Genomic DNA, 21,154 nt, shown 5'->3' on the forward strand with positions numbered 1-21,154 from the left:
ATACAGTAGAGCGTCGATTTTCCGAAAGTCAATCATCCGAAAGAATTCCAGTCGGCAAATTTAAATTTTCGCCAGTGCTGTGGCGCTTCAATCTTTGGCTATGTCTTGGGCTACTCAAATATTTTACGTTTTTGATACTAAATTAACATCTGAAGTATAATTTTTTATTATTTTTATATTTTTCAATATATTTATTTTGTTTGTACAAAATAAAAAAATAATTTTTAACGATACAATAGTCTTTGTTAGGCTTAACATCGACGAAAATTCAAAGCGAAGCGACACGCAACGGATAAAAATTTTGACATCGGATACGTTAAACTATTTTTTCGTACGTAAATCAGTTATCCGAAATATCAGTTATCCGGACAACCCCAGTCCCCAATTGATTCGGAAAATCGACGCTCTACTGTAATTACTTTTAAAATCTTTAACATAAATTGTCTTTAAATTCGAATTTTCTAAGATAAAAATCTACATAAGCATATGCAACTTCAACATAAAACAGACTCAAATATAAGAAAGAAAATTAATTTTTCAAAATATGAATGCTAAAATGCAAAAATTTGAAGCTAATTTCAGCCTTGTTTTAAATTTGGAGGTATTTACAAATCAAATAACTAGTAATTGTTTAGACATCTCTTTCACATTTCAGTAATATTTGTGTAATGGATCTATTCATAATCCCAATAAATATAAATTTGCTTTTATTATTATTCTTATTTATTATGGCTGAACTAGAAATGTACTAGTTTACTGTATCATTTCTAATTGCTTGGAAGATTATTAAAAAATCAATCATTGTCAAAATAAAGTCTGTTTTATTCATCAAATAGTGTTCTTGTGTGATAAGTTCTACATAGCAATTTTTGCTTACTCCCAGGGAACAATCAAGTATTCTATACAAGTGTTTGTAATTTGTTTTGTTTTTTAACTTATTTTTGTATAAGAATCATAAAGAATCTAATAAATTATGTAGCAGCTATAGACAGAAAATCTTGGAAGAAAGTAAAACAGCTTATAAAATTAAGCTGTTTGTTTTACTAACTTTCTTCCAAGCAACTTTCCACAGTGTCACTTCTTCCTGTGTTTGTTATCCGAACATGTGTTTGCTGTCTGAACATAAAAAGCTTTCATGAAAGTATTCATTGTTCACAGTCCAAACTGTTTGTTAACCGATCACCCACTGTATTTGAAAACAAGTAGATTAACATGTTGATATATAGAGACTGAAAGTTTACAATTAATTAGAGTACAATCTACTGAGACATTGGCTGTGTTCAGCAGAGTCAACAGTTGAAACTAAACAAAGGTGTTTCAATTGATAGCTGTTACATAGTTACATCTGCTGAACAATGAGTGATGCGTGTGTTGGAGCAGGAAGCAGCCATCATTGGTCAATTGCAGCTAGCGATAGGTAGCTTAATGAAAGAAGATACTATATAAATGTGACGGTCAAAATATCAAACATGTTCTGAAACAGCACTACTGTAGAGGGCATTCAGCAGAAAGATTCTCAACAGCTCCAGAACTGTTGAGTCTGCTGAATGCAGCCATTGTCACAATAGAGAATCTAGTTCTGCTTGCCAGAGATGATTATTTTCTTTTAAATATTTTTTATATTTTTTTTATTTTGTATATAATAGACATTGTTGCAATTTGCCATATTATCTATTTTAGCCCATTGTAATCTCTTAATTTTGTCCCTAACTTGTATTTCATCCATTTTATTATGTAACATACTGTTAACCTAACCAGCTGTGCTCTGTGGTGCTGGTATTGTACTATGTACAACGACTAAAAATATTAAATTATTGAATTGAATTGCCAGAGATGATATCATTTTGTCTTAATGCATAACAAACAAGAATTTTATGGCAGGACTTCTTGTCAACAGGTCTACCATCAAGAACAAACTCATAATGCATCAATTTTTCATATCAAAAAATATTGAATGATTGTAATCAAGAAAAAATATACAAAATAGGCTTTTGAATGATTGTTAACGTATTAAAAGATATTAACTTAATAAAAGTTTTACAGTCAAATCTCAGTTTACAAACTTAATTCGTTCCTAAACGTTGTTCAGACACCAATTTGTTCTCACACCGAAACAATATAAAATGGATTAATCCATTTCCAACCACCAAAACAAAGCTTTTGTTTTTACATTTTCAGCTGTATTTTATGCATAGAAATGCCTACAAATGCAATATATTATTATATATAATATAATATTTATATATCTGTATCTCCATTATATATATATATCCTAGCTGTTACCCGCAACTTCGTCCGCGGAGGTTTTGCAAGCAAACCCCATTTACATTCAATATTTCAATAACTATAGTAATTGTTATATAACACCTACCGCTGAAGAGAATTGCTGAGAATCAAACGAACTATTTTCAATTTGATCAATTTTCTGGAACGTTTACAATCGTTCTATAATCGAACCAATATGCAATAACAAATTCGAATTTAAAATGGTTCGAACATTTTTAAAATCGAAATAGATAAAAATATTTATAACAGTGTCTGAAATGTTATCAATTTAATACACCTAAGTACTCAATGAAAACTAAACGTAGTTGAAAACAAAAAATCGCATTTAAAATAGTACAGTAGAAGCCGTTTTTCCAGTTAAGGCTTAATGCTCTCCCTCACCCCCGCGGGGGAATTTCTCAAAATCCCTTCTTAGTGTGCATTGCCATGGCGTACCCTACTAAAACGCAGATAAAAACAAAAAATCGCATCTAAATAGTACAGTAGAAGCCATTCTTCCGGTTAAGCCTTAATGCTCTCCCTCTCCCCCCATTTGGGAATTTCGAAAAATCCTTTCTTAGTGTGCGTTTTCATGATGTACCCTAACTGTGTACCAAATTTCACCTCTTTAGGTCCAGCAGTTTGCTCTGGGCGATGATGAATCAGTGAGTCATTCAGTCAGTCAGTCAGGACAAGCAATTTTATATATATAGATATATGTATATATATGTATGTGTATATGTATATATATTATGTTTCAATTGCTTTGATTTAAATTAAAATTAATTAATTAATTTTGACTTTATTTTTAATTTTAGTTTCTGTTTCAGTTTTGATATAAAAACCAAAGTTTTAATTATTATTTTTAGTTTTAACTGGCTACCTAGTGTTATTAATATAAATATTATTATTATATTAATAAATTTTTGTTATTTAATTTGAGTTAAGCACCTTTAAATATGAATTATTGGATGTCATTTATATTACACAAATGTCAATTAACACTGTTTTTATTAACTAGTTTGATTTAAATTGAATTGTGACATGTACCAAAAACCAGCAGTAGTATCTTACCCACATGCACATTGAAATCTAATTTGAATAATGTCATTGATGGTTCATGTTGTGATGAGAGGCAAATCTCAGCACCACTACCAAATCAATAATCCTGTTTGTTGTTGGTTGGTCAGGCCATTGACTTTCTTTAACATAAGAATATAGGAAGTCCATCAGTACAGACCAGTGGTGTGCAAACTATTTTCATTTCCGACCCCCCATTTTGTGTAAAATTTTGTCGTGACCCCTGGATAGACAGTAATGTTTTTAATTGTCAACATAGTTAAAGTGAAATTCTTTCTGGGATTTGTGCTTATGTTTCTGCCTTATTAGAGATCTGAATAAAACACAATTTTATGAAACAATGGTTACTTATGCATATGGGTATAAATATTTATTTAATGAAAAATACTTTCTAAAACTTTACGTGATAAAAATTCAATGTGAGGTATGCTATTCTATTTTTATAAATATTATAATTTCATTTCACTATTTTACTGGGGCCTGATACTTGTTGAAGAAAAGCCTTATATTTTTTGTCAAATAAATTTCTTTGAATTTGGCAACCCTCAAAAATTCTCTCATGACCCAGGGGGTTTGCACACCACTGGTATAGACCATTGGTGGCTGACTCTGCTGAGTAGCTTATTCAGAAACCAAGTTATTGTAAGGTAACTAGAGCAAATATTACATTCAAAATTTTGTTTATAAACAGAGGCATCTGTAACCCAACGTTTTACTGTATTAAGAATCTGGTTATTTTTTATTTTACTTTTGGCAATGCACAACACATTGAAGCAAACAGTCTTAAATTATCTACTTTGTGTTGAATTCTGACTTATAAGCATGCATGTCATGCTTAAATTTTTTGGATAACATATTTAAAAATTTGTTAATCTTAATCATGAAACATTACACCATTATGCAGGAATTTATCTAAAAACTTTTTAAAAAATCACCAACCATTTCGCCATTTATAAATTTTTTGCCACTTCAAATTATTTATAACTATGAGCTTTACTTACTAATTAATGCAGGTTCTGGTAACCTTATCATTTTGGAGTCTAGAAAGCTGTCACTTAGAAATTGGAATCATTTTTGAATCCTTTTTTAATGAATAATTCCAAATAACACATTTGATCACAATGCTTACAGTATTTAAAATGTTCTGTCTGGTCCAAAGTTTTATGCTTAAGCCTACTTACTGCAGAGATCAAAGTGAAAGAAAATGTCATCCTAAAAAAAATCTCCAATCTGGAAACACTGGGTGGTATTGCATGAATTGGTTCTCAATGTCATTTCCAGCTTTACTGTCTGAACTTGCCGCATGACATCGCTAAATGTGTTGCACAAGACTCCCATCACAAGAAAGCACAACATTCTGCTGTTTTTTCTGAAGTGTGTTTTGTGATTAAATTTCACACTGAATCCCCATTTTTATTTTCCTTTCTGAAAGAATTAGTTTTTTACTTGTATGTGACAGGAGATTGATTAAAATATATTTTAAAAAATAGATATGGTGAAAAAATATATTTTAATTGATTTCCCATGGCATACAAGAAATTAATTAGTTCAAAAAGGAAAATAAGAATGGGAATAAAGTCCAAGTTGAAGAGATTATGCAGGTTCACACTGAATGTAAAAATAAGCAGACTAGTTTTTATCACCACTTTAATACAATTATCGCAAGTGGAGATTTTGACACTGCAGCACAACCCTTGATTATGAAAACATCTTGTCTCAAAGTAACAAAATATAGTTACAATCTAATGTTAAAAGCTGGGTATTTTTTAAACCCACTTAAAGAATATCTGTACTAAATAGATAACATCTCATCTTGACTTAGTAATAGGACTATTGATATATTTTTATTTTGAGTAGATGCTGCCTTCTACAAATAACTGACAAAAATTCTTACTTTTTCTAGTTTTCATGGTAAACATATAATCCATTACACCATCTGTTTAATTAATTAATAGATGATGTAATGGATTATATGTTTCCATGAATATCATGCTTATCATATAAGTATTTGTTTCATAAGATTCCCCAACACACTCATATCACACACTGATAGAGTGATGCTAGCATTTCTCCTATATTTAACAGGAAAAAAGAAATTAAGAAACTCAGAACTTTGAAAAAATAACAACAATGAATAAATCACATGAATCTGGCATTGGAAAATCTGAATAGCACAATTGATGATGACGATTTTAGGAGTTACAGTTTTGAGTTGCACTCCAGGCCAGACCTTTTTTTCTATATTTTTCTAAATTATTATTTTCTGATTATAAAATTTAGTACAAGATAACATTTAATGCTTTTAGTGCCAAATTATATTAATTATTGCATAAACTAACATTAATTTTGATGATTTATTAACTCCTTTTGATATATGTTCTTAATACAAATTTTTTCACAAAACAAAATCATATATTAATTATTTGATCATTTATATCGATTTAATAAACATTTTAATTTTACTATGATGATGTAGTCAGCATCTATGCTATGCACTACATTCATATCAGCAAAGAATCTCATATTGGTAGTACATTTTACATCATATATAAAATTTTAGTATCCACTTTTAAAAAGGAAAACACTAATGACAAACAGTGTTTTCGAATACAGTGGAACCCCGGTTAACGAACGTCCTGGTTAACGACCAAATCGGTTAACGAACTTTTATTTTGCAAAAATTTTGTCTCAGATAACGAACGTAACGATATTTTGTGTCAAATTTTAGTTGGTCTTAGGCATGCGCGAGTTAAGATATGCTTTTCCGAGTGTTTGTGCTATACTTCTTTTTTCAGTTTTGTGATTTATATATTTAATCAATATGGCATCCAAGAAAGAAAAAAGTCATAGTGGCAATAAAAAACAACACAATATGAACGATAATGCTCTATCGCATTTGAGAAAAATTTTGATTAAAAGAATAAGACAATCAACTTTAGATCAATTTCTTGTTACTTACGGAAAGAGTTTGTTTGTTTGTTAAGTTATGGCAACGCAACACTTGGGCGATCTGCCTAGGGGGAATGTCTTCTAGGAGGTGTTTTTAAGGGAAACTGGCCCCTATTTAGGCGTTACAGACTGGAGAAAACCTGGAAAACTCCACGTGGCCAGCCCGTCTGAACGAAGTACGAACCCAAGAACGATCTCCCCGTGTTTAGGGTACAAAGACCGCTTAGCCACTGGTGGCTTTCTTACCAAAAGAGACTTCAACTTGAAGAATCTTCCGATGAAATGCTATCCATTATTTTTTGGAAGGGATTTCCCTTCGAAGCATTAAGGTTTGTATATCTCCACTTTTCTGCCACCAACTACAACAAATGAAGGTATGTACAGTGCTATTTTATTAAACAAAGTTTACCTGTTTGTTGCTGTAATGATAGATACAACGTTTTCCTACATTTTCATCAAAGAAAATCTACTGTATATTACAAATAAATTCACAAAAGTTTCAGAGACTAGAACGAATTAATTGCAGTGCATTAATTTCTATGGGAAAAATTGCTTCGGTTAACGAACAATTCAGTTAACGAACAGAGTCGTGGAACGGATTAAATTCGTTAACCGGGGTTGCACTGTACCACTCTAATTTTTTTTTATAGTTTCATATTTTAAAATTGAAAGTCAATTAAGTACTAACAATTCAGGAAGTAAATTTCAGAGAGCAATATCTTGTGAAGGGTCCAAAATTCCTTTTGGGGTTTTTTGTTTGGTTCATACAAGGATGACCTATAACCCTAACAGTACTAATAATGTCCAGCAAATAAAAATCTTGCCTATGTACATATACAGTATACAGTGGAGTGTCGTTTATCTGAATCAATTGGGGACTAAGGTGGTTTGGATAACTTATTTTTCGGATAATGAATCATGTACAAAAAAATATATTAATTTATCCCATCTTGACATTTTTCTCCGTTGCGTGTCACTTTGCGTTGAATTTTCATCGATGTTAAGCCTAACGAAGACTATTGTATCGTTAAAAATTATTTTTTTATTTTGTACAAACAAAATAAATTTATTGAAAAATATAAAAACAATAAAAAATTATACTTCAGATGTTAACTTAGTATCAAAAATGTAAAATATTTGAGTAGCCCGAGAAATAGCCGAAGATTGCAGCACCACAGCACTAGCGAAAATTTAAATTTGCCGACTGGAGTGCTTTCGGATAACGGACGTTTCGGATAACCAGCTTTCGGATAAACGACGCTCTACTGTATTTCTAATTTTTCTGCCTTGAAAGCAATAAAAAGTTCATTTTTTTCATACTTGTTATGAATTTAGTCAAGCTCACAATAGTTACAACAATGTAGTGAATGATGACGCTTGACATATTGGGTCAGAATGTTATAAAAAATTTTTAGCTTTGACTCAGATTGAAGTCAGATTATCACAATGGCAAACCAACATTGTTTCAAGCCATCTAATTATCTACATGTATATTGTACTGTATCAAAATGCCTTTCGTTGACTTTTTTTCTTTAAAAATATATTGTGAAAAGATATTCGTGTGTCTTATACTTAAATTTAGCTCCAATTCTATAAGCAATTGAAATAAATGATATAACCATTTTTGAATTTCCCTCTTTCTTAATACCTGTATATCATTTTATCATCGATTTAAATATTATACAAACAAAACAAATTTGATCTTATCAAGTTTGCTATAATAATATCTTAGTAATATAAACTTTATTAATTCATTTAGTTTAAAATAAAAAAATTTATTTATTCAAATATGAAATTGAGTACTTTAATAGACGACACGTGCTACAAAGTAATAGAGCAAACTTAAATAAAATAACTAACGGCTTGATGATAATCATTTGTTACACTAAAATATACCTGATAATGAAGAATAAACTTCAGAAGTTTCGTTATCGTCAAAATTAGACAACATAGTATCCTAATTCACAAATCATTCCTATCCGAACTTCGTTCTTCCAATTGTGGATTCTAGCGCCCTCTTACCTAAAGAAAATTTCGATGCATAAAAAAACTATTTTATAAAATTTATTTTAAAAATAAACATTTAAAAACTGTGGTTTATTGAGGACATGTTGCAAATTTGATAGCCTTGGAAGACAGTAATGTACTGCATGTAAGAAATGGCCGTTGAACACAGTGTTCATCGACTATTATTGAGCAGTATTGTCTGGCCGGTTTTTTTTATAAACCTTTAGTATCTTGCACGACCTTTTCTTTTCTTTTTTTTTTTATACATGTAGCAATATGATCCGACAAGGAGATATATAGAAAGCGTATGCTATCTTGCCTTAAGATTTGCTCACAGATGTTGCAACTGCTGGTGGTATGGGAAGATACGGGGTTTTGTGGAAATGTTTCTATTTACCTCTGAATGATGGGAAAAGATAGTTGCAGCTGTTTGTACTTGTCTCATTATCAGACCGTCATTTTTTCTAGTAGACTAGGTCATCCGGAGTCTGCCCAACGCGTATATATGTCCTGATATTCACTCCCATAATATTCCGCAATCAGATCAAAACGGCCCAGATAGGGGCAATTTGGCGAAATGGCTATCTCCTTCCTTCAGCCCAATGTATTCTCTCTCAAACTTTGTCAGTTTTGCGTAATATCTTTGACGGCGTAGTACAGGCATGTCTGGCATTTGAAGACCTCCAAACATTAGATATACTGAAAATTCTGAGCATCGCCAGCTCCTGCGAAACTTATCATGATACTGAGTAGATATGTTAAGGCGCTCTGGTAGCAGAGGCTTAGCGAACATAACTGGCGCCCGGGGCACGACACTTTATTGGCGCCCCCTACAGAAACACATAGTTTGTCTTGGAGACCATTTGGGCGCCCCTCTGCGAGTGGCGTCCGGTGCAAGATGCACCCCCTTGCACCCCTCTCGATACGCCACTGTCTGGTAGCATTCTCTCGCGTACATTAGGACCACGATTGTAATCATTTACTTACACGGCCATCGAGAGATATAGTGTGGGCCCGGCGACGGCCGGATGGCCGAGCGGTCAAGGTGGCAGCCTACCGCTGTGGGGGACCCAGGATCGAATCCGAACGGGTCGAAAAATCTCCAGGAATTTTTCGGCGGTTGGTCCGTCTGGATATGTTGGGCAACGTCCCTGACCACTAGCCGAACCCATAATGGGCTTGCTAAAAGAGGCCCTCTTAGTGCTTACAGGGCGGAAACAGCTAAAAAACACAAGTATGAGTTCCGTGTATTGAGGTTTCTTTTTGTTTCTTCAGCCATTTTTTAACAAATGCAATACGTATAATGTTCCTTTGTTAGTAAAAAGTCTTTTGAAGATTTTATTTTCTGTTTGTATAAAATAACATTGATTTTATAGCTAAGGGAACCATATGGGACCTAAGTTTTCTCGGGCCCAGAGAAAATTCCCCAGTTTCTCTCCTTTGTCATTTCTGTTTACATATCTGTTTGAGACATAACTGTATACAGTGTTTTACATTAATCGGAGAAGTCTGTCTGTCTGCGTAAATTTTGACATTAATTGTATATTTCATTTAAATAAATTTTCTTTATTCTGAATTAATGACGACAGGATGGCCGAGTGGTTCAGGTCAGCTGTTACTAGTAGATCAGTCGATCCCATAACATTTTATGATATCGACTGATTTTTTTATCATACACATTATGATAATGTGTATAATAAAAAAAAAGACCACAAGGAGAAAAGGATAAGAAATCGGAGAAAACTTAATAATCCATAATTTTTTATAAATCCGTGGTGTTTTTATAATTTTATATAATCAAATATTAACAAGTTAAAAAAAATTATATTTATTTTAACTGTATTAATCTCGATCATATCACGACAGGAACAATTAGGTTTTATCTCACTAGAGGGCTTTCACTCTCGTGTGTGTTTTATGCACATGCTATTATGTATTGATATAGTTATGCATGAAATATTCAGAAATATTGAATCATTTGTTAGTATACTATAAAAGAAGAACGTAAGTATTTCGCTTATTACATTTATGTAAAGATCATGCACTGTATATGTATTTTAGTGTGATTTTATGTAACATTTGTCTCCTTAAATTATATGTATTCATCGGTATGCCCATTTATCTGTAGAATGGCAAGTGGTTCATCGATGTCGAATTATGCTAAAAGAATGGCGTATTTAAGTGCTCGTATATTTGGTGAAGTGGCTCGTCCTACTAATTCGAAATCCATGAAAGTCGTAAAGTTGTACAGTGAACGGCCTGTAGACCTTAGAGAAGAAATTATCAATTGGTATCCACCTCATCCTCAGATTCGAATTTTAATGTGGCGTTTGAGAGATTATGGCTTATTCAGGTATGATAGACATAGGCCTATATGATAAACATTTCCAAAGCAGAATTTTTGAGTATTCACCCATATAAAAAGTGCTATAAACAAAAAGCTCATCAAACAAAAAACAAACCAATCAGTGCTGTGCTGTCCTTGGAAGTGGTGGAAGTTTTGCTTCCCTTTTTAAAAATTTCTATTTTCTAAAAATTAAATACATATTGCATGATTATTTTCATATTTTAATATAAAATATTAATTTTAATTAATTCAAAGTATTATAACTGCATTATGTATCTTATTAAATTAACTATTACTTTGGAAGCATCATTTACAACTAAATTTAATGAATGAGATGCACAAGATACAAAAAAGCTCTAGAATTTATATTCCTTAAATTTACAATTTTATGTATCTGTTGTCATAAAAATTTGTCTTTCCACTTTTTTCCAAGACTACAAATATTCGAGTACAAAGTAACCGGTTTCAACTTATTTCTACTTAACAAGTAGTTAAATAATTAAGAGATTAGGGAATTAGGGACCAAATGAAACCCTGATGAAAGAGCTGGAATTTTACTTAAACAAAAGCTTAACTGAACCAATCTCTAGCTGAGTACTATGGAGACTGATTTCTTCGTAATATTAGATAACTAGCAGACCCCGCCACACGTTGTTGTGGCTCAAAATGTATCTGTTATAAATTTATAACACTTCCCCGTGGGGGGAATTTTTCGAAAAATTTTTTCTTAGTGTACATTCTGTTGACTTACCCTATTAAAACGCAAAAAACTGCATCTAAAATAGTATAGGCCTAAATAGAAGCAGAGTTCTTTACGGTAAGCCTTAATCCTAACCATCTCCCTTCAGTGAGGGGAATTTCGACACGTATATTATATAAAAACACGTGCGTATTCGAATGCAGCGTTGTGTCAAAATTTCAAAGGAATTGGTAGGAACAAACAAACATTACATTTTTATTTATATAGATAGATAGAAGATGATCTGCTTTAGTTCATTTTCACAGAAAAGCATAATGCCTCACAGAAAAGCAAACTTAGGGCATCATACTCGTAGCGCCATCTGTTGGACATAAAAGCCCTAACCTACATTATATATTTTAATTTATATGAATGTTTAACGGAATAATATACAGCCTATGTCCACCCTGAGGTTCCGTTCTAAATATTGGTGAAAGAATTTTTGAAATCGGATGAGTAGTTTCGGAGATTACCTGCTGCAAACAAACTTACATACATACATACTTACAAACATTACCTCCTTATAATATTAGTATAGATAAAGACAGAAATTTTTTCAGTTCAATGAGAGTGACTGAAAAGTTGTAAATTTTGGAAATTTTCGTGGACCCTGGTCCTAAAACGAATTAGTTAGAAAACAAATGACAGTCTATTAAGTTTAACATATTTAGATTTTTACAGCTATGGTGAGAAATCAAATATTTCTCCCACACCGGGTCATATACAATAAATATATGTATTCTACAACCACTAACCGGTGTGAAAATTCCAAACTAATATTGGCAAACGCTTTCGATGCCCCTCCTGGGCTCTTCTTCAGGCCAAATTTAACGTACTGGATTCTTAATTCGAATATTTTTAAATAAGAACGTGCTCTGTTACTAGAAGTTCAAATAAGGAAGGTAATCACGTGCCTTTCCGAATTATAATTTCTTTATAATTTATATTCGTGGAGATATGTTGTGCGCATCTTATAATAATCTCGCGTATTTTATAATCACGTGCCGTTTCTAAAAATAATTTTAACTAGTGGATATACGATGTGCGCATCCCATAATAATCTGGTGTATCGTATAATAAATTACGATTCATCATCCAATAAATACTGCCACGCTGTTGAGAGATTCATTTCTTCTTTAAGATTGATGCAGGTTAGTTTGCGATCTGCTTTGTAAATTTCCATCGCTTCCAAAGTTCTTAGATGTTCATGATGACGAGTGGTGCGGATGACCCGTGCCTCATTAAAAATCGGGGTTATGTCTGGGTTTGTTGCATATGTCGACAATGCTGTCGTATATTTGTTGTGGGTGATGTCTGCATTATGTTCCTTTATTCTGGTGGCTAACGGACGCTTAGTGGACCCTATGTAAATTAGTTGTCTTTGCCATCTATCGTCTATTAAGGGAATGGTGTATATTCCTGGTAGCCTGTTTGGGTTATGGTTGTCTTTTCTGTTTCTTAATAAATTATATATGGAAGGGTTTCTTCTGTATGTAATTTTAATTCCTTTTTTCTTTGCAATTGAATTATATATCGTTTTCATTTGTGGGTTGTATGTTACTGGGACCCTTTCCATATGTTCTTTATCATCTGCTCCTGATGTCTTTTCTTCATCTGTTTTACTGTTTATGTGAAGGCGCTGATTACATAATTTGTCTATTAAGTTGCCATAACTGTGGTCTTTAGCGACATCTCTAATATACGCTAATTCTTGCTGTAGAGCGTAGGACGTGGAAGAGTGGGAATAGGCCCTTTCTACCAAAGTCCTGAATGCCGCTATTTTGTAAGAGTATGGGTCACAGGAATTGATGGGTATCTACGATGGTATATTTGTGGGTTTTCTATAAACTTTTGTTTGTATTGTTCTTTCTTTAATTTCAATTTCTATATCCAAGAAGTGGATTTTTTCTTCACTATGCTGCTCTAATTCCAAATAAAGGCCATAAGGGTTGTTGTTCATGGCTGTCTTAAATTGTCTTAGGTCTGGTGGTGTTTTCCAGAGAATTATAATGTCATCTATATACCTACCATACATGATTATATTTGAGAGAAAGAGTGGTAGGGTTTTGGTTTCTAATGCCCTAATTACCATTTCGTACAAGTCCTCTGATAATGGACTTCCCATGGGTACTCCTCTCTCTTGTGCATATATGTGTCCTTTGAACTGGAATACCGAACTGTAACAGGCTAGATGGGCCATTTCCAGTATATCTTGGTCCAGATTAACATCCTTTACTTTTTCTATGAGGAAATCTCTTAGTGCACAAAAACAAGGTCGTATTTTTATCGAGGGGTATAATCTAAAATCCCATACTGTGGCATATCCTGGCTTGTTTATGGTTTTGAGTTTTACTATCAATTCTTTTGGATTCGAGATATTGAATTTGTAGTTTACTAGATGTGCAGACAGCATATTATGAAAAAATTTTTCAAGTTTGATGGTAGGAGCTCTTCCTTTGTCTACTATAGGTCTTAGCTGTTATAGGTGTAGCCTATTTTATGTGTTTTGGCAAAGGTGAAAAGTTTAGGTACGTCCATAATGATGTTTTTCATATTTAGGTTCTTGGCTAGTTTGGTGTTGGCAACTCGTTTAACCCTCGCTTGCATTTTATCTACCCAGTTCGTTTCAACTTGTGTGCATTGTGTTTCTGATAAGTATTTTTCTAATTCTTTCTCGTAAGTTTCTTTCTTCATTAACACCATAACTCTGGCTTTATCCCATCTGGTTACCACAATATCATTAGCTTTTATCCATTTGGAAGCTTGGCTTAATTTATGTTTGAGTTGTGAAATGTCTTTTGTTTTTTTAGCTCTACTTATTCTTAAAGAAGATAGCCATCTATAGTACTCTTTTTGATTTGGAGAAAGGCCTCTTATAAGGTTTTCAAGGTCCGGGATACTAGAGTTAATAGTTTCTTTTTGTGATGGAGGTGGTACAAAAGCCGGACCAAATTTTTGTATCTGGTTAACAAAGTCTGGAATTTGTATATTATCCCACACTACAAACGGAGTCTCCATCCTATTGGATCTTTTAGGTACTTGAAATTTCAATATCCATTTCATTTTTTGATTGAAACGAACCTTTAGGTTGTATCTCAGTCTGTTATGGATGTTAACTTGCTTTGCATTTTCAATACATAAAATATTCAGATCCCGTTGAAATAAGTTGTTCTCCACTGCAATAATTCTGGTTATGAGATGCGCACATCGTATATCCACTGGTTAAAATTATTTTTAGAAACGGCACGTGATTATAAAATACGCGAGATTATAAGATGCGCACAACATATCTCCACGAATATAAATTATAAATAAATTATAATTCGGAAAGGCACGTGATTACCTTCCTTATTTGAACTTCTAGTAACAGAGCACATTCTTATTTAAAAATATTCGAATTAAGAATCCAGTACGTTAAATTTGGCCTGAAGAAGAGCCCAGGAGGGGCATCGAAAGCGTTTGCCAATATTAGTTTGGAATTTTCACGCCGGTTAGTGGTTGTAGAATACATATATTTATTGTATGGTGAGAAACGTTTAAAATTTACAACCCTGTCATGTCCTTTGAGGTATACTAGTGATTTGACAAAAGAGGCATTTGACATTGACCAGTATCAGCACCCTCAGGATTTGGCAGCCTGCATGCATGGATGCACGGCACACCTACAAGGACGTCTTTGATTCCACTCATTAGCCACTGGTAGAGGGCTATTTCACTAAGTGTATTGTTTTAAGATTTAAAAAGTAAAGAATATTTTGTTATATTTATGTATGTTTCTTTACAAACCTATATTTAATTATAATTTTCTTTAAAAGTATATTAATATAATTTAAGAATATTTTGTACCAGGTTCAGTATTTATATCCACCACACATTTTATTTCACCAAGTAAATTTTTATAATTTTATTTTTAATTTTAGCCCTTATATTGTGGCTAGTGATTCAGAATGTAATTGTGATATTGAAAATTTATTTTAAAAAGTTTGGCTCAAGATCATATAATAAAAAAGAAAAAATTATTAAAAGAGAAAGACCAATGCCTAAATTAAATATAAATACTTCAACAAAAAAATTTGTTTGACATTTTCACGATAAAATTTATGAAGTCATAAAATGGCTTTGTGGATGCATAAAAATGCAAAAATTGTTTTCTTGGCCTTGCTTACTATTTTCAAATAAAATTAGTGTGTGGAATAAGAATGGCTTTGATGATTTAAATAACTTTAGTAAAGCTGGCAAAAGACATGAAAATCGTAAATGTCACATTTATTCTTTTGTTAAATTGAAGCAACTGGAAATCAAAGCAGAATGGAATTTAACATTAGTAGACAATATAAAATAAATATTGAAAATTATAACAAGATAGTTACGGCTATTAACATCTAACATCTATTAATTTAGATAGATGTTATATGTTTTTTTCTCAAAGCAAAAATTGGCATATAGAATCTATTGAATCTAATAACAGAGGTAATTATATTGAGCTTGTTTATTTATTAATTAAGTATGTCAGATAGTCTATTAAAAATGCATTTAAAGAAGTGTACAGTTTTAATTGGCTTATCAAACAAACAAATAAGAATGGACCCTGACACACAATTAACTGTTTGTTCTTGTAAGTCGGCTTCTTACAGAAACACAGCTTCCCTATCATCAAATGTCACGGCATGCCGTTGAAACCAATCTTGTGTTGGTCACAGAGTAGCGCATTGGTAGGTAGACACATACAAAGCATGACTGAGGGATGTTGAAGTTCATGTCATGTAACCACCCAGAAACATCTCTTGCCTCAGTCATGTAGCATATCTGATGCATTTCCTCACAACTTATTCTTCTCTTGGAAGAATTTGTTCTTTTGCACTGTACTTTGGAAGCATTATGTGATAAAGTCCACAAGTACAATTTGATAAACATTGCTTTAGTTATATTTCCAGTAGTATTGTAACATTCTACAATAAAATGCACTCAACCAATTGTAGAGACAGAGTTTATGTTAAACGATGTTTAACAGCTGAATAGCATCTATATGTCAGCTGGTTGAACTATGGTTTAAAATGCATTGCAAAGACGACAATCGTCTATTTCTGAATGCCATCTAAATAAACTTCTGCAAAACATTGGCTATTACTTTCTTTGCTGTTACTCCCATCTCTCAGAAGTCATTTAACCAATCAGATCATTCATTTAGGTCAAAAAAATGGCGATGAACAATGTGTTTAGATCATGCCAGAATTTTTCCAAAGAAGAAAAATGTGTCCTTATGGAAATTATAAAATTTATCTTGCAGTTGAGGAGAAAGGTTATAACAATTGTATTCTGGGGATGAAAAAAACTGCATGGGAGATGATACAGAATGAATTTTCTTCATTGTTTCCTTGTCGGTCTGCTCGCAGCAAGACCTTATTTTTATTTGTTAAACAAGACCTCATTCTTATTATAAACATGGCTATCACTATACAAAAAACTTTTTAAATTTATTTAACCACTAAGCCACTGGTGGCCTACCACAATTTCAAGACTTATCACTTGTAGAGAAAACAAAACCAAAACTGAACAAACTGGTCAATCAGAAAATGAAAAAAAACTAAACATAATGTATAATTTTATGAAAAAAATGATTTAAAATAAACTTTATATTATTTCTGTATTTGTTTTTTGCAAATAAACTAAATAAAATGTTGACTGCAACAAAATAAAACAGTGACTTAAAAGTCACTGTTTTATTTTAAACTGTTTTAAAATAACAGAAGGGTGGTTATATGCAGGACCTGAAAAGTGGTCCTTAGTAGTGGGAGTCTGTTACAGTGAATGAGTTTTCTTATAATTTTTCTATACTTTTGGCTGGACTGATCAGCTATCTGTAATGATGAAAGGTCTGTTATATTGGGACCTGTAGTAATGAGCTTTTACTGTATGTATGTGTACATATATATAAGTGCTAATTATTTTTTTTAAAAACACTAAATGATTTTAACCATTAATTCTAATGTTTCTTTTTATATGAAAGAGTTGAAATAACAATAAATATTCATGGTTTTTAACTGTACTGTACACATGCATTTTGTCATGAATTATGTTAATCTTCTGATATATATTATTAATTAACAATATATATTTGAGAAATATACTTTATTTTTAAAATAAGAGATTATATGAAGGATAATAAAATGACTTAATCAAATTTTTGTTTTTAATTGCTAAATATTAATAATTTTGTTTTAATTTTATGAATCTTAGAAAAATATAAACTAATACCATAATCATTTTATGATTTTTAGAGATGAACATCAAGATTTTAAAGATGAAATGAACAGATTAAGAGAGCTCCGAGGAAAAGGACGACCAAAGCGGGGAGAAGGAAAAAGAGCAAAATTGGCAAAAAGTTCAGAATCATAAACATGTTTGTAACTTATTATTGATATTTGCATTTTAGAATAAAATATTAAAACTTATTTCAATCATTTTCTAGTAAAAATATAATTGTCTGTACAAAGACTGTTGTCAAACAACCAAAATTACTAATAATTAAAAAATAATGAAATCTTTTCTGTGATCTCTCCCTTTTTTAATTTAGTATAGTCAGTTCAATTAACTCAGAAGATGCAATTTATTCAAGTATCAGTTGAAGAAGGAATAAGAAGGTAAATGTAAAAATGGTCAAAACATTTGTGACTTTTGGAAAAATGAATGAAAAATTATTCACATTTATATTATATGAAGTACTATTAGTGAGTAAATTTCCAAGAATTTTAAAAATTAAGAAATTATAAATTCCGCCCACTTTTTCACACTCAGATTCTTTAACTTTATAAAGGTGTGTTGACTTTTTAAAATTATAATTTCACAATAAGTAAACTTTTGATTCAGTTTTATAATATGTAAAATAAATTTAACAGATTATTTCTTGAAACAATTTCTAGTAATGAGGTTATCATTCTTGCAGATGATTAGTATATTATCTATGTATCTTTTATATAATATGAATTAATTTACAAAGTTCAGTAAGATGTTCTTTTCTAATTTTTTACAACTAATTTCTGTAGAATTGCTAATACTTGTTTCCTATGGGTATCTTTTTGTTCTGTTTGTATAAATGCCCTTCAAATATGAAGAATAATATAGAAGATCTATCATTTCTGTGATTTCAGATTGGTATTTATGGGTGTAAAGAATATAAGACACTAAAATGCCTGAGAGTGCTCATATACAGATCCAGTTTAATAGAAGGAGGGTACATGCTTTCATAACCTAGAGTAGTGATGAATTCATCCACACATGAAACTTGAGGTTTTTTCAAATCAAGTTTACTGAGTTTGTTGTGGAAAAATTATAAGACGGCATAATACTTTCATAAGCTTGATATTTTCAGTTCGGAATAAATTATTAAATAGCATCTTTTCAAAACAATTTTTTTTTTTATTCTTGGGTTCCTTCTTTACTGTGGTTTCCTGTGAAAAATTTTTGAATATTTCTACTATTGAAATAGATTCACAGAGATAAAATTGTAAACTTCAATTGAGAAACTGATAATGAAAATCTCCATCTCAGCTGTAACTTTAACATTTTTCTACAGTAACACACTTAATCTGAAATTGAAAATGAGTGAAATTCAGCACAAACTGTAGATGATGAGACTTTTTAGTGTTTTTAAGTAACTGTACTTTCACCATGATAGCTTGTGACTCATTGTCCTGTGAAATGAGTAAATATTATGAGTGAAAGGAATTTTAAAGATTTAGCTTTGCAACTATTCTGTGGATCCTCGGGGGTCTGCATAGATATCTGTCAAGTGTCTGAGGGCCAATTTTCTAAAATGCTTTTATTTTATTATTTAATAAATATTTAAAAATACAGTATTAGTTAAAGCTGTATTAAGCTTTAAATGGAATGTGATAAATTTGTATATTATACAAGGGGAGTCTGATATTAAAGGTACAGGTCAAAATTACACTAACATTTATAAATAAAGAAAATATTTAATACTTTCTACAAAAACTGCATATTTTTTTATTTCTCGATATAATTACTTTAAACACTGAGACATTTCTCAACATTTAAAGCGGGACATAGTAAGCCTGTTCATTATTTCTGAGTAACTATGTTTTTGTAATTAAATAATACAGGAAAGAAGCTTTTTAATATATTACTTTTAGTTTTATAACCTAACATTTTGATGTCTCCTGGTTGACTAATATGTTTTCATTAGTCCTAAGTAACTATGTTTTTCTAAATAAAAGCAATATATTTTGAAAATAGAGAATGTACAACAAGAGATGAATAGGAATTGGAAATAAGCAAGTGTTAGTATCTGTAACAGAACAGTGAGAAATTGTTTGAAATAAATAGGATTTTCATATACAAAAGCAAAAAGAAAGCCATCACTGACACTAAAACAAGAAAGCAAAGTTACAATAAGACAAAGCAAAGGAAATCAGGAACTGTAAACGACTGGATGAAAGTGATATTTAGTGATGAGTCAAGAATTTGTATTAATCATGGAGATGATGCTGAAACTTGTTTGGTGCCATTCTGATATAGCTTATAAGGATGGCTACCTAAAGAAAATGACAAAATTTCCTAGCTTGGTTGTTATTTGGGGTTGCATGTTGATATCCAGGTATATGTTGTTTCCATTTTGGAAAACTTTCTTGTTCCTTCCATTGAAAATATGTTTGGTTGTGGTGATGTCATTTTCCAAGATGACAATGCATCTTGTTCTAGGGCTTAATCTGTCAAAAAGTTTCTTCACTAACAATACATCAGCACAAGCATTGCATCCAAAATATTTTACATTTGTAATTATTGCAAATATAAAATATTCAAGATGCAATGATTAATAATTAATAAATATATAGAAACTACATAAATATATTTTAAAAAAAAAAATATTTTAAGATTAGAACAAGCTGGCACATTTCCTTAAAATTAGTTTAAACAATATCTGAAACAGTTTTAATGGACAGTTATGAAGATCAAAAATAAATGAATCAGCATACATCAAAATGTACTTATATCTGTGTTTGAATACAGATTTATAGTTATGGTAAATATGAAAAATACTTAAATTACAAAAACATAATTTACCATTCTCATATTTCTTGAAAATTCTAATGTAGAGAATCCCATATATAGAAGAGCAAATACTCTATACTATGGCAAAGTGATGCTGATAATTATATACAGTGGTGCCTCGTATAACGTATTTAATCTGTTCCAGGTGCACGTCCGTTAAGTGAAAAGTCCGTTATACAAAACGCATTTTCCCATAGAAATACATGTTAAAACATATAATTCGTTCCGCAGCATAAAATAACCGTACTGTACTATAACAAAAAAATGAAAATGGAGCAGTCACCAATTATGCCGGGTAGTCAGATGTTGTGAGGAGGAGGTGGAGGTACACTTTTTTTACACATTACAGCAGGTCTTTTTTTTGTTTTTTAATCGGATTCAGATTCAGGAGAGGCTACTGGAGCTTGCAGGGTCAACTCCTCTTGTTCCTCCATCCTTTGCTTTTTCCCTGCTGGCTTCTTGAAAAACATGTCCAAGGTGGTCTGTTTCTCTCTCTTCTTCAACACCTGTCGGAAATGACGGGCAAGGGTGTCATTGTAGAGATTATTGATACTGTTGGCCTCAGCTCTGTTTGGATAATGAGTGTTGGTAAACTCTTGAACCTCTCCCCATTTGACAAGGAAGTTTTCGTCAACTTTCACTCCTGATGATTTCTTGCATTGTTTCAATTGAAATCACTTTTCTGTTTTTTTTAG

General features: G+C 31.6%; 2 protein-coding genes across 2 annotated transcripts in view; one reads left to right on the top strand and one right to left on the bottom strand.

Moving 5' to 3' along the window:
• LOC111621546 (dnaJ homolog subfamily C member 2-like) overlaps nucleotides 1-8,316 on the bottom strand; it is a 58,389-nt gene extending 50,073 nt beyond the window's left edge. Inside the window, exon 1 of the mRNA XM_023363711.1 lies at nucleotides 8,191-8,316. Within this exon, the coding sequence (XP_023219479.1) occupies nucleotides 8,191-8,245 (55 nt within the window). The 5' untranslated portion in view covers nucleotides 8,246-8,316. The remainder of the gene's footprint in view (nucleotides 1-8,190) is intronic.
• A 1,839-nt stretch (nucleotides 8,317-10,155) lies between these two features.
• LOC111621535 (28S ribosomal protein S33, mitochondrial-like) lies at nucleotides 10,156-17,931 on the top strand. The gene is made up of 3 exons (XM_023363695.1): nucleotides 10,156-10,305; nucleotides 10,430-10,654; nucleotides 17,666-17,931. The coding sequence occupies exons 1-3, from the start codon at nucleotides 10,253-10,255 to the stop codon at nucleotides 17,781-17,783; spliced, it is 396 nt and encodes a 131-aa protein (XP_023219463.1). The 5' UTR covers nucleotides 10,156-10,252; the 3' UTR covers nucleotides 17,784-17,931.
• Nucleotides 17,932-21,154: the final 3,223 nt, after the last annotated feature.

The sequence above is a fragment of the Centruroides sculpturatus genome, unplaced genomic scaffold (assembly GCF_000671375.1).
Source record: "Centruroides sculpturatus isolate CEXI.00-Female unplaced genomic scaffold, Cexi_2.0 scaffold272, whole genome shotgun sequence".
Lineage (NCBI taxonomy): Eukaryota > Metazoa > Arthropoda > Arachnida > Scorpiones > Buthidae > Centruroides > Centruroides sculpturatus.

Coding starts and splice junctions, on each gene's coding strand:
- LOC111621535 (XM_023363695.1), top strand. CDS start 10,253: ATGAAATATTCAGAAATATTGAATCATTTGTTAGTATACTATAAAAGA. Junction 10,306..10,429: donor GTATACTATAAAAGAAGAAC/GTAAGTATTTCG, acceptor ATTTATCTGTAG/AATGGCAAGTGGTTCATCGA. Junction 10,655..17,665: donor AGAGATTATGGCTTATTCAG/GTATGATAGACA, acceptor TATGATTTTTAG/AGATGAACATCAAGATTTTA.